Source organism: Electrona antarctica (assembly GCF_951216825.1).
Source record: "Electrona antarctica genome assembly, chromosome: 18".
Taxonomy (NCBI): domain Eukaryota; kingdom Metazoa; phylum Chordata; class Actinopteri; order Myctophiformes; family Myctophidae; genus Electrona; species Electrona antarctica.
This window is the reverse complement of record NC_136799.1, coordinates 9004752-9016794: the sequence shown is the minus strand read 5'-3', so window position 1 is coordinate 9016794 and position 12043 is coordinate 9004752. Positions and strand designations below refer to the sequence as shown.

The 12043-nt window shown below is 46.3% G+C and overlaps 2 protein-coding genes across 2 annotated transcripts in view; both read right to left on the bottom strand.

Moving 5' to 3' along the window:
* The window catches only part of dnah1 (dynein, axonemal, heavy chain 1), a gene marked incomplete at its 3' end in the record, with an annotated part of 91088 nt that overhangs the window by 12398 nt on the left and 66647 nt on the right, over window positions 1-12043 (bottom strand). The window contains exons 65-69 of the mRNA XM_079527405.1: window positions 11483-11678; window positions 10594-10745; window positions 9843-10042; window positions 8938-9082; window positions 156-314 (exon numbers count right to left, since the gene is read on the bottom strand). Coding sequence (XP_079383531.1) covers window positions 156-314; window positions 8938-9082; window positions 9843-10042; window positions 10594-10745; window positions 11483-11678 — 852 coding nt within the window. The remainder of the gene's footprint in view (window positions 1-155; window positions 315-8937; window positions 9083-9842; window positions 10043-10593; window positions 10746-11482; window positions 11679-12043) is intronic.
* On the bottom strand, window positions 4967-6469 carry LOC306942706 (rhodopsin-like). Its single transcript, XM_079528714.1, has one exon. The coding sequence runs from the start codon at window positions 6373-6375 to the stop codon at window positions 5329-5331; it is 1047 nt and encodes a 348-aa protein (XP_079384840.1). The 5' UTR covers window positions 6376-6469; the 3' UTR covers window positions 4967-5328.

Genomic DNA, 12043 nt, shown 5'->3' with positions numbered 1-12043 from the left:
TTCTCTCTTATGTATAGGAGATAAAGTAGCCTTGAAGTCAGTTCTTCCTGACAGCATGCTTATAGCATCATCTACAATTTCATTGCTACAGAATTGAAAGAGAAAGTATAGCCAAACGGAGAGAGAGACGCGGCCGTAGAGAAGTGACCTCTGACCTGCCCCTGTCCCAGAGAGATGGCGCTCATCCTGTCGGAGAACGCCATGGCGTCCGCGAACTTGTAGAGGTCAGCGGCGGGGTCGGTGCCCGAGGACAGCACGAAGACGAGGGGGGTGGACGGAGACGAGTCCTTGAACACCGCAGACAGATCCCACGTCTGCGCCAGAGAGAGAGAGGGAGAGAGAGAGAGAGAGATGGAAAACCCTGTCAGCACCGCGCTATTCGCAAAAGATGTCTAGAACCAGTGGTTCTCTCAACGTCACGCTCCTTTTCTCCACAATGATGTTGTTTTTTTCTTGTTCCTTCTTTGTGACAATAAGTATATGCAGCGGCCTTTAGAGCCGGCGGTCACGGTGGTGAGAAGGAACAACAAACAATGAGACAAAGATATGAGATGCAGTTTTACGAGGAAGGGGTCCAAATGGTCCCTTACGTTACAGGTCTCACTCTCCGAGTGAAATAAATAGAGGATTTTACACCAAGGGTCCTTGGAAACAAAGTCTGCACACCTAATCGGCTCAGAGACGGAGAGGTTCGTATATTCAGTTATCAACGTAGAGCAGGGGTTCTCAACGTTTTTGGCCGGGGACCCCCGAAAATGCTTTGGCAACGTCTCGGGACCCCCGCCCCGCCCCCTCCCGACCCCCAATATAAATTGACTGCTACAATAACCTTAAACCATTTTGGGTGGGAACCCCTTTTGGTGTTTTAAGCATTGTTATAATTTAGCTATTTAAAAATAGCAGATCTACAAGCTCATAGCGCGCCACCGAGTGGCGCGCTACGAGCTTGTAGGTCTGCTATTTTTGAAAAATCGTGAAAAAAAAATAAAACAAAATCTTTTTTTTATTTTTATTTTTTGACAATAATTTGGGGACCCCCTAAAATAATTTGGCGACCCCCCGAGGGGTCGCGACCCACGGGTTGAGAACCCCTGACGTAGAGAATGAAATAAAATGACCTGCACACCGTCTACCATTGCACTTTTATTTAAGTGTTTAAATAAGTGTTTACATTGCCAAAGCAAAACGTGGAACAATACAATCAAAATGTATGTATAATTGAAAGTCAGAATCTCCAATAAATCCATTTTATATGTACGACATCTGATTTTAACCGGATCAAAACTACGAATCTTCAGAAGGAGCTCGGCGCCGAAATCTCGATAGATATGGACTCTGATCATTCTCTCTTATGTATAGGACAGGGGTTCTCAACCTGTGGGTCGCGACCCCTCGGGGTAATAAAAAATAAAAATAAGATTAAAAATAAAAATAAAAAAATCACGATTTTTCAAAAATAGCAGACCTACAAGCTCGTAGCGCGCCACTCGGTGGCGCGCTATGAGCTTGTAGATCTGCTATTTTTCAATAGCTAAATTATAACAATGCTTAAAACACCAAAAGGGGTTCCCGCCCAAAATGGGTTAAGGTTATTGTAGCAGTCAATTTATATTGGGGGTCGGGAGGGGGCGGGGCGGGGGTCCCGAGACATTGCCAAAGCATTTCCGGGGGTCCCCGGCCAAAAATATGGACTCTGATCATTACTCATGGGGTTTAAATGTTTTGCTCGCAGACCTCTAATCTCCCCCCGAGCTGAGAAGTGGGGCAGCCACGTGACGTTTGTTTATGTCACGTGACATATGTGGAGGACTGCGGGCTGAGCCATGACCTGGCCCTGAACCCTCATTGGCTTTAGTGACAGTCAGCTGTATAAGTGCTTGAGGGTGAGAGGCTGCAAGCGCTCCAAATTGTTGCGACAGGAATGGGACAGCACTTTGAAGAGGAGTCCGCCATTCATGACACTTTGCATCACTTTATAAACACTGTCCTTATTCACAGCCAGTGCCTACATGCTTGGCCCATTTATACGTCTATCATGTCTATATTTTTATTTAAGCTGATCGTTTAATTATTAGTGCCCTGTATTGTTATTAATGCCCTGTATATTGGAGTCAACCAGGCCTCCATCTCTCGCTTACAGTTAGTCCAGAATGCCGCCGCACGGTTGCTTACAGGCACACGTAAAGCGAGACCATATTAGTCCTGTACTAGCCTCCCTCCACTGGCTTCCTGTGCGATACAGGATTGATTTCAAAGTCTTGCTTTTTGTTTTTAAATGTTTAAATGGTTTGGCACCCATTTATCTCTCCGAATTGCTGAAACCTTATGTTCCCACAAGGACCCTCAGGTCCTCTGACCAGCTTCTCCTGGTGGTGCCTAAATCCAGGCTGAAGCTCAGAGGGAACCGGGCTTTTGCAGTGGCAGCTCCCAAGCTTTGGAATGAGCTGCCTCTGCACATAAGACAAGCCCCCACCCTCCAGGTGTTTAAATCACGCTTCAAGACGTATCTTTATTATTTGGCATTTCCAAGCATAGTATGAGCTGTTTTAGATGTTGAAAGTGACACTGTGTACTGTATGTTGTTTGTTTTAAAATGAAGTTGTTGTTGATTTTTATTATTTTATTGTAAAGCACTTTGGAACAACTTTGTTGTTATTTAAATGTGCTATATAAATAAAGATGGTATGGTATGGTATGGTATTAGTTTCATAAATACACTTTCCTGTGTGATAGGGGTTGTAATATTACATTATATATTATTATTATTGTTATTAAATATATAGCCTATCCTTCCATTCCGTCTCCCTTTGAGAACAGTGAGAAAGCAATATTGTGTTTGTTGACATTCTAACCGCGATACATACTGTAACTAATTTGCATACTTAAATGATTGACGTTCGGAGGATCCCCCTCATTACCCTGGTAACGCTATGAACTGTGGGTAATTTCATTGCCAAAGTCAGCACCGATGCTGACTTTGGCAAAGGGTAGCCTGGGCACCATTTAATTTCGGGTATATGATCCGGTCGGGAGCGGATGATATCGTTACGTCATGTTGTAGTTTTGTTTTGTAGTCGACAGGCAGGAACAATCAAACGGAACTTCCTTTTCCCTCAAACTGATTTTTCTCAATAAAAGCTGCAGGCTACGAGAGCTTTTATTGTTATTCTTCCAGTTTGAGAGAAAAGGAAGATCCGTTTGATTGTTCCTGCCTGTCGACTACAAAACAATACTACAACATGACGTAACGATATCATTCCAATATCACTTTTGGAACAGAGACCAGGCTTTCCTCCGAGGTGGAAAGCCTGGTGAGGCGAGGTTAGGCAAAGGGCACATAAAGGGGCGGGGCTTAGCCCTCACTGACTTACCGATTTGAAATGGGACATCCCTCAAGCCCTCGCAGACTTCACATGAACACGCAGCTAAGTCAGTGAGGGCTCATTGAGTCAGCAAGATTGCTGGATTGGGATTGTGTGTGAGTGAGTGAGTGAGTGAGTGAGTGAGTGAGAGAGAGGGGGGTGGAATAGCTGTAGCCTGGCACACCAGACTTCACCCGCCCCTATTGCATATGCATATGCCTCCACGTAGACCAGCGCAGTGGTATATTAGTATCGCAACGCGAGGCTAGAATAGCTGCACATTAAAGAATTGAGCTGTGGGTCGTTTACTGTCACTTCCCATCCATCAGCTCATTTCCACTCTGACCCTGCTGACCCTGCAGATCTCTGGGTGTCAAGGTGCAGGCACACACATGCACACACATGCACACACATACACATGCGACACAGAGTCACACAAACATGCACCATCAGCTCCTATCAGGGGTAATACTGTATGACTGGGGTATTCACAAAAAAGAATGTGGGTTCTCACTCAAAATGCAATTTGTGCTTAAAGGAAAACTGCTGCCCTAGGCGTTTTAAAAAAAATCTAAATTCTGTTGATAGTGTGTATATTGACCAAAAACAAACAAAACATTTCATATAATCTAGAATAGAAACAAATTGCGCGATTGAATAAGAGTTCTAGCATTTGACCCGCACGGATGGTAAATCCTAGCCTGGGTTCCAGCCTGATTCGCTGTGTTCCGCGGATCTGAAAATGTCACCTCGCTACCAAGTCATGCAGCCTCTGTCCAGAGACTCCAGACTGAGTAGCGAAGTGACATTTTCAGATCCGCAGAACGCATCAGGCTGGGACCCAGGCTAGGTAAATCCGCTCATTATTTTTACCATTTCGTACCACTACCGATTTCAAATGGGACATCCCTCAAGCCCTCGCAGACTTCAAATGAACGCGCAGCGTCAGTGAGGGCTCATTGAGTCAGCAAGGGAGCGGATTGTGGTTTGTGACTTGTGAGCACAGAGGACAATCAATAAATGGACATGGATCCAGATAAATTCCTTGGTTACAAGTTAAAATATTAATATTTCCTGGTTTGGGCCTAATTATTACATACTTTATGCAAATTATGCAAATGAGGAAAGGTTGCATAATTTAGTTACGTTATCTTTTTAAAAAAAAGAGATTAATTTATGTATCAACAAAGATGTAGACAACCTTGATATGTTGACTAAAAGCAATAATATTGTACCTATGTTTTACATAATATATGCAAATGAGGAAAGGTTGAATGACTTTACCATGATAATAGATTAATTTCTGGATATCACAAACATGGACTTTGACTCTTAAGTCACCTTAAAAAAATCATAGCCATTTCCAGTTCATTTGCTCATTAAGCGAACATAACATAGATGTAGACTTTAAAACAACCTTGATATGTTGAAAGCAATAATATAGCTAATACCTCATTTGTACCTATGTTTTACATAATTTATGCTAATTATGCTAATGAAGAAGGGTTGCATGACTTTACCATGATAATAGATGAATTTCTGGATATCACAAACATGGACTTTGACTCTTAAGTCACCTTAAAATAAATCATAGCCAGTTCCAGTTCATTTGCTCATTGCTCATGCGATTTATTTTTGTCATTATGCTAATTACACAAATATAACACCAACAGCTGGATATAGGAGGGGCTAACGCCCCTTAAAAAATATAATAAGCCGTTTAACATATCATATAGGATCCAACTGTAAAAGATTTTAAGATTTTTTCTCCTTTTTCATCTCGGGAAGAAAATATATCTCTCTTGTTACGTTGGACGTCTGTACATACAGAAACAACTTTGAACAGTTTTTATGTTTTGTAAGTTATTTCCGTGGGCGATAACCTTCAGCAGTCGTTTCCCGTGGATGTGGAAGTCTTCTCCTTGGATTCTGGACCGGTGTGCGGCGCATTGACAACGTGGCCTGCTTATGCAGGAGCCACGGACGATGTGGACGAAGCCGAAGCCTCCGAAGCCTCTTCAGCCCCTTCGAAGGGGTTCTTTCCGCAGAACATGGTGGTGATCATGCACTCGCGGAACTGCTTGTTCATGCAGACGTAGATCATCGGGTTGTAGATGGCTGAGCTCTTGGCAAAGAAGGCCGGAATTGCCATGAAGACGGGACCGAACTCGGTGCCCTGGTTGCAGAAGATATACCAGGCCGTACTGGCGTAGGGCACCCAGCATATCAGGAAGGCGAAGCCCATCATGACGCACATGCGGGTGACCTCCCTCTCTGCCCTCTGGGTGGTCTCTGACTCCTGCTGGGCGGCGGCGGCCGCCTTGACCGCGCAGACCAGCTGGCCGTAGCAGAAGAAGATGATGACGAAGGGTCCGATGAAGTGGCAGCTGAACATGTACATCACATAGGTATCGTTGTTGAGGCCCTCCGCGCGCGTGTAGTAGTCGATCCCGCACGAGACCTGCATGCCCTCGGGGATGTAGCGGGACCAGCCGACCAGCGGGGGAACGGAACAAGCGACCGCCATTACCCAGGCAAAGGCCAGGCCCATGATGGAGTGCTCCTCTGTGAAACGGAAGTTGGAGATGGGCTTGCAGACGACCAGCCACCTCTCGACGGACAAGACGACCAGGGACCACAGGGCGACTTGACCGCCGTGCGTGGCCATAAAGCCCTCGATGGTGCAGCCCAGTTTCCCCAGGACGAAGTAGCCATGCATGCAGGTGTATATGGTGGTGGTGAAGCCGCCCAATATCATCAGGAGGTCTCCCACCGCCAGGTTGAGCAGGATGTAGTTTAAGGGGGTTCGCAGCTTCTTGTGTTCGATGGTGACGTACAGCGTGAGGAAGTTGACGGGGAAGCCGACGAGGATGAGGAAGAACATGTAGGCGCCCAGGCATGCGAATGCCGCTGGATTGACCAGGTAATACTGGGGGTACTCGAAGGGGCTGCGGACGACGCCCGTGGCGTTGGACAGGGGGATGTAGAACCCATCTCCCTCTGTGCCGTTCATGGTTGCGGTCTAGCGGGTGCAATCAATCAGGCCTCTCGGGTGCTCGGCGGTCTCTTCTTGAGCTGAACAGAAACGTGGCGATGTAGACGAGCCTTTGAAAGTGGAAGTGGAAGTGAGTGGATGCATTTTGGCTTTTAAAGGCCCATGTCGGATTAATTTCACTTTCCAAAGCTGTCAGCACAAAGGGATTTAAGCCACGGCTAATATTGTAATCCATATTCTGTTGTTCTTACTGTAATCCAGCCATGTCTAGACGCCTATCAAGATATTAAGTCTACCCCAGGTTATACATACCTATGCAATGTTTGCTTAAACAAAAGCATAATTATTGTTTAGTCGATTAGGTGTCCTCAGTGTTTACTAAGTGAACCATCTTCAAATTGGTCTATTTGTTCATGGCTCATTGGGGAGAAACCTTCCCTGCTTTCTTCCATCATAGATTTCGGTTATAATTCTCAGGTCCATAATCACCTCCGACCTCCAAAGGCCTGTACATCTCAACCTCATTTTAATATAGGCTTTACAGGGTCTACAACAGTGGTTCTACAGGGTCTACAACAGTGGTTCTTTACAGGGTCTACAACAGTGGTTCATATAGGCTTTACAGGGTCTACAACAGTGGTTCTACAGGGTCTACAACAGTGGTTCATATAGGCTTTACAGGGTCTACAACAGTGGTTCTACAGGGTCTACAACAGTGGTTCTACAGGGTCTACAACAATGGTTCTACAGGGTCTACAACAGTGGTTCTACAGGGTCTACAACAGTGGTTCTACAGGGTCTACAACAGTGGTTCTACAGGGTCTACAACAGTGGTTCTACAGGGTCTACAACAGTGGTTCTACAGGGTCTACAACAGTGGTTCATATAGGCTTTACAGGGTCTACAACAGTGGTTCATATAGACTTTACAGGGTCTACAACAGTGGTTCTACAGGGTCTACAACAGTGGTTCTCAAACTTTGTCATGTCATGGACGTCCAAATTGACAGCCCACGGACCCCCATTTGAAAAGATATGCCAGGGACCCCCATAACTAAGAGTACATTCACTGCTCTAGCAGTGATCTTAAATCATTTTCATTTCAAGGACCCCCAGTTTGACCTGCATTAGGCTACGGAACGGAACCCCATGCGATGGCATTTCTATCCCTGGGACCCCAATTTATATTGTAAAAAGCAATGTTAATTTAACTCTGAGAGTGTACAAATGGAACCAAATGGACCTGTTAGTTACACGTCCATTTGGTTCCTAATTATCTATCATTTAGCTAGGGAGTGGGGACCCCTGGAACTCCCTCAAGGAAAAAAACGTTTTTTATAGGGGTTTCTTGTGACCCTACCATTAACATCCTATGTAAGGCAAAATGTCAAAAAGGTCAAACTTTCCTTATGCTTTAAGTAGCATGTGACATGTCAAACTAGGGGGTTTTCATGATTCTGAATCCATTCCAAGCATTAGTTTTGCACAAAAAACACTCCTTGGGCTAAAAACAGCCATAGCTACTTGCCCAAATGTGCCCAAAATGTGCTCCTCATCACATTTGTCATGACGGCTATTGCCATTTTTAGCCATTTTTAGGCAGCAACATTTCTTTTAACGGATTTGCATAAATCATACAGGTGCCATATTTTGAATAAAAACTGCTTTTTTTCAGTGGTCCGGGAACGCAAATGCTACCGTTTTGATTGGACTCCACTCCACACACCTGAGCAGAGAGTGAGAGCATGATGTCTCTATACCTGAGGCTCTATGAAGCGCTCTCCCAGCTGTGCTGACGCGGTGTCTGTACCTTAGAGTATATATGAATAGAGACGGCACCCGAGTTCTCCTTCCATCCATTTGCATTAAGTAGCTCAGAAGCGCATGAGGCGATTTCACTCCTCCTTCCGGTTAGGAACAGAGTGCATTCTGGGATTGATTGGGCCAAAGACATGAACACGCTGCCATTGCACTGAAACCGCGTTCATGTGTCATCATGAACGTGCGCAATGATAGTCGTTCATGTTCTTGGCCCAGCGCTGCAATACCAAATTCGGCCACTATGTCCATTGCGCCTCAGGGTTTCCTCCGGGTGCCGTCTCTATTCATATATACTCTAAGGTCTGTACCTGAGGCTCTATGAAGCGCTCTCCCAGCTGTGCTGATGCGGTGTCTGTACCTGAGGCTCTATGAAGCGCTCTCCCAGCTGTGCTGACACGGTGTCTGTACCTGAGGCTCTATGAAGCGCTCTCCCAGCTGTGCTGACGCGGTGTCTGTACCTGAGGCTCTATGAAGCGCTCTCCCAGCTGTGCTGACGCGGTGTCTGTACCTGAGGCTCTATGAAGCGCTCTCCCAGCTGTGCTGACGCGGTGTCTGTACCTGAGGCTCTATGAAGCGCTCTCCCAGCTGTGCTGACGCGGTGTCTGTACCTGAGGCTCTATGAAGCGCTCTCCCATAGCTGTGCTGACGCGGTGTCTGTACCTGAGGCTCTATGAAGCGCTCTCCCAGCTGTGCTGACGCGGTGTCTGTACCTGAGGCTCTATGAAGCGCTCTCCCAGCTGTGCTGACGCGGTGTCTGTACCTGAGGCTCTATGAAGCGCTCTCCCAGCTGTGCTGACACGAAGTCCTGCAGGCCCTGGCTGAGTCTGTCTGGCCTCAGGCAGCGAAGGACCAGCAGCTTCTGGAAGGAGTCCAGCCTGTTGGCCAATTCTCCTGGGAGGGTCTCTCTACAGACACACACACACACACACACTTTCCTTTTATACTCTGTTGTTGTCACCACCTTACACTATTTTAATAGTTTCGCTGTGGCTCAACTAATGACACAATTGTCAATTTAGGCATTTTACACTCTTAATCCAGACAAATTTATAGTAAGCAAGAACAACAATTACATAGAAATAGTCATCAAGGATCATAAGCAAGCTAAGAGCCTATAGCTTCCGTCCTAACAGTAGAATATCTGTACAATGAAACTATGAAGCACTCTATATATACTATAGAGTGCTATGTCTACATGAATTGCTATCTAAATTACATAAGTTTAGCCTTTGCATATGCTACGGCAAGTGCAGATCTACAAGCTCATAGCGCGCCACCGAGTGGCGCGCTACGAGCTTGTAGGTCTGCTATTTTTGAAAAATCGTGATTACATTTTTTTTTTTTGAAAATAATTTGGGGACCCCCTAAAATAATTTGGCGACCCCCCGAGGGGTCGCGACCCACGGGTTGAGAACCCCTGAACTAAACGTTGCTCTCAAGAATGTTTTTACTTTCATTACCGTAAGCAAGGAAATACATCGTTTTGTTGTCACTTTTGGGTCAATTCTAATTTATGTATTATGTAGCCGTGAAATAAGCGGGATAATGAATGGCTAGGTGGTCATTGTTTATAGATAAATCGCCCTGTCTGTGATTTAATCAACAATTACCACCTAGCCATTCATTATTCCTTGCATAATTAGGTGTAATGTGTGCGTTATGAACCTGTGAGGCTTGCTGCTGTCAAAGATGTTCTTGAAGGCCGCCAGGTGACCAGGGAAGCCCTCTGCCAGGCCGCTGAAGGCGGGCAGAGTGCTGAGAGCCAGGACGTCCTGCCAGGCGCGCTCTGACAGCCAGCTCACCGCTGGGTTGGTCAGCTGCCGCGCCGCCGGCATCCCCCCGGACAACAAGTAGCGCCACTCGGCCTGGTGCACGCACACACGCACGCAGGCGCACACACGCACGCACACACACACAGAATTGTTTTTTGAGTGGTGCAACCACTCCTATAGACAGCTATGTGTGTGGCTGTGTCCCTGTGTCCGAGCATGAAAATAGCTTTATAGCGTTTGTTCACCACCAAGTGTCACTGTTGCACAGCCTAACACACAGACACACACAGGCCAGGGAGGAGGGCTTGTACAGTACAGTACAGTACAGTACAGTACAGTACAGTACAGTACAGTACAGTACAGTACAGTACAGTACAGTACAGTACAGTACAGTAGGAAAAGGGTAGCCTGATTCGCTGCGTTCCGTGGATTTAGCGAGTGACAAAAGAGATTCACGGAACGCAGCGATTCCGTCTGGAAGACATGCAGGCTATAGGAAAAGGAGCCTGTGCGTGTGTGTGTGTGTGTTGTGTGTGTTCGCGTGCGTGTGTTGTGTGTGTGTGTGTGTGTGTGTGTGTGTGTGTGTGTGTGTGTGTGTGTGTGTGTGTGTGTGTGTGTGTGCGTGCGTGCGTGCGTTGTGTCACCATGTCGATCTTGTGTTGGTCCATCATAATGCGAGTGGCCAGGAGGAAGGAGAACATGAGCTTGTGCTTGTCAAACAGGCTGCGACACACGTTGCTGTAGAGGCTGAAGGTGAAGAACCCGCTGATGTTGGCCGTCCTCTGCTCCACCGTGGCTGTCATGATGGGACATGAACAGCAGGGGCAGATCAGAAGCAGAGAAATGTTGGTTGGTTGGTTAAAAAAAAAGCAATAATCAGCCCAAGAGGCCTTGTGTTGTGCCAAGAACCCTGGTCTAAGGGCAGATTCACACCGAGTCTGTTTGATTCAAACTGTTCCCGAATAGCACTGCCTGCATGCAGGTCCCCGCTGGCTATGATTCACATTGGCCTTGATTCTTCCACACCCGAGTACACTTCATTCAATTGTATTCAATGCTTTCACATTGCAGCGATCCGTATCCGAGTACACTTCAATCGATCGTCCCGATGCGGTCCCGGGAATGGTTGGGTGATCCGCTCCCGGGATCTGCCAAGTGGTCCCGAGTGCGCATCTGGGACTAGTGTTAATCTGCCCTAAAATCACTACAAACCACTGCTTTGTATTGCTTTTTATAAAATAATTGTCGATGTGGCAACATGAAAGTCATAGACATTTCCCATGAAAACAGTTTTTGACATGGTCAGCTAAAAACAGTTTTTTTAGGACGTTATTTTGTAAACGTGTCGTGGTATAAATCTGTTTTTCTGTTTTCACGCAGTGAGTCAGTGAAACCCCGAGTGTGAATTGAACACCAAGAGTAGAACAAGTACAAGTAGAACCAAATGGACCCATAAGGGTCTCGGTTGCATTATTTGTACACTTTATTTGGGAGTACCCCCCCCAGGGAGGCGTCACTCATACGGGAGCTCACCCGCTCTCTCCGAGTTGCAGACGGCAGCGAGGAAGACGGCCAGGAACCACTCCAGAGAGTACTGGTACATGGGGTCCACGTTGGCCAGGTCCGACACGCAGAAGAAGAGGATGCGCGAGCGCATGGCCACAGGCGCGTACTGCAGGCGCGTGGCGTCGATGTCCCGCTCCGTCTCCTCTGCCGCTGTCACTTTGGCCTGGTGGTGGAACGTTAGCATATCAACGACACATCGACACAAGGGTATACACACACATCATGCTGGACGGCCCAGAACTAGTTAAAACAATTACTCAGATTCTCAAATCACTTTAACAAAGTTCTACGGTGATAATAGTGGCATTGTGACAACATTATATTATATTATATTATATTATATTATATTATATTATATTATATTATATTATATTATAGAATTGCATTTTTATAGCGCTTTTCCAAGTGCTCAAAGCGCTTTACAATGGTTAATTCATTCATACATTGGGAGGTGAAGCGGCGAACAGTCGACGCCAGTGTCCTCACTTCCCACATTCACACACCAATGGTGGCAAGCTTACACCGACC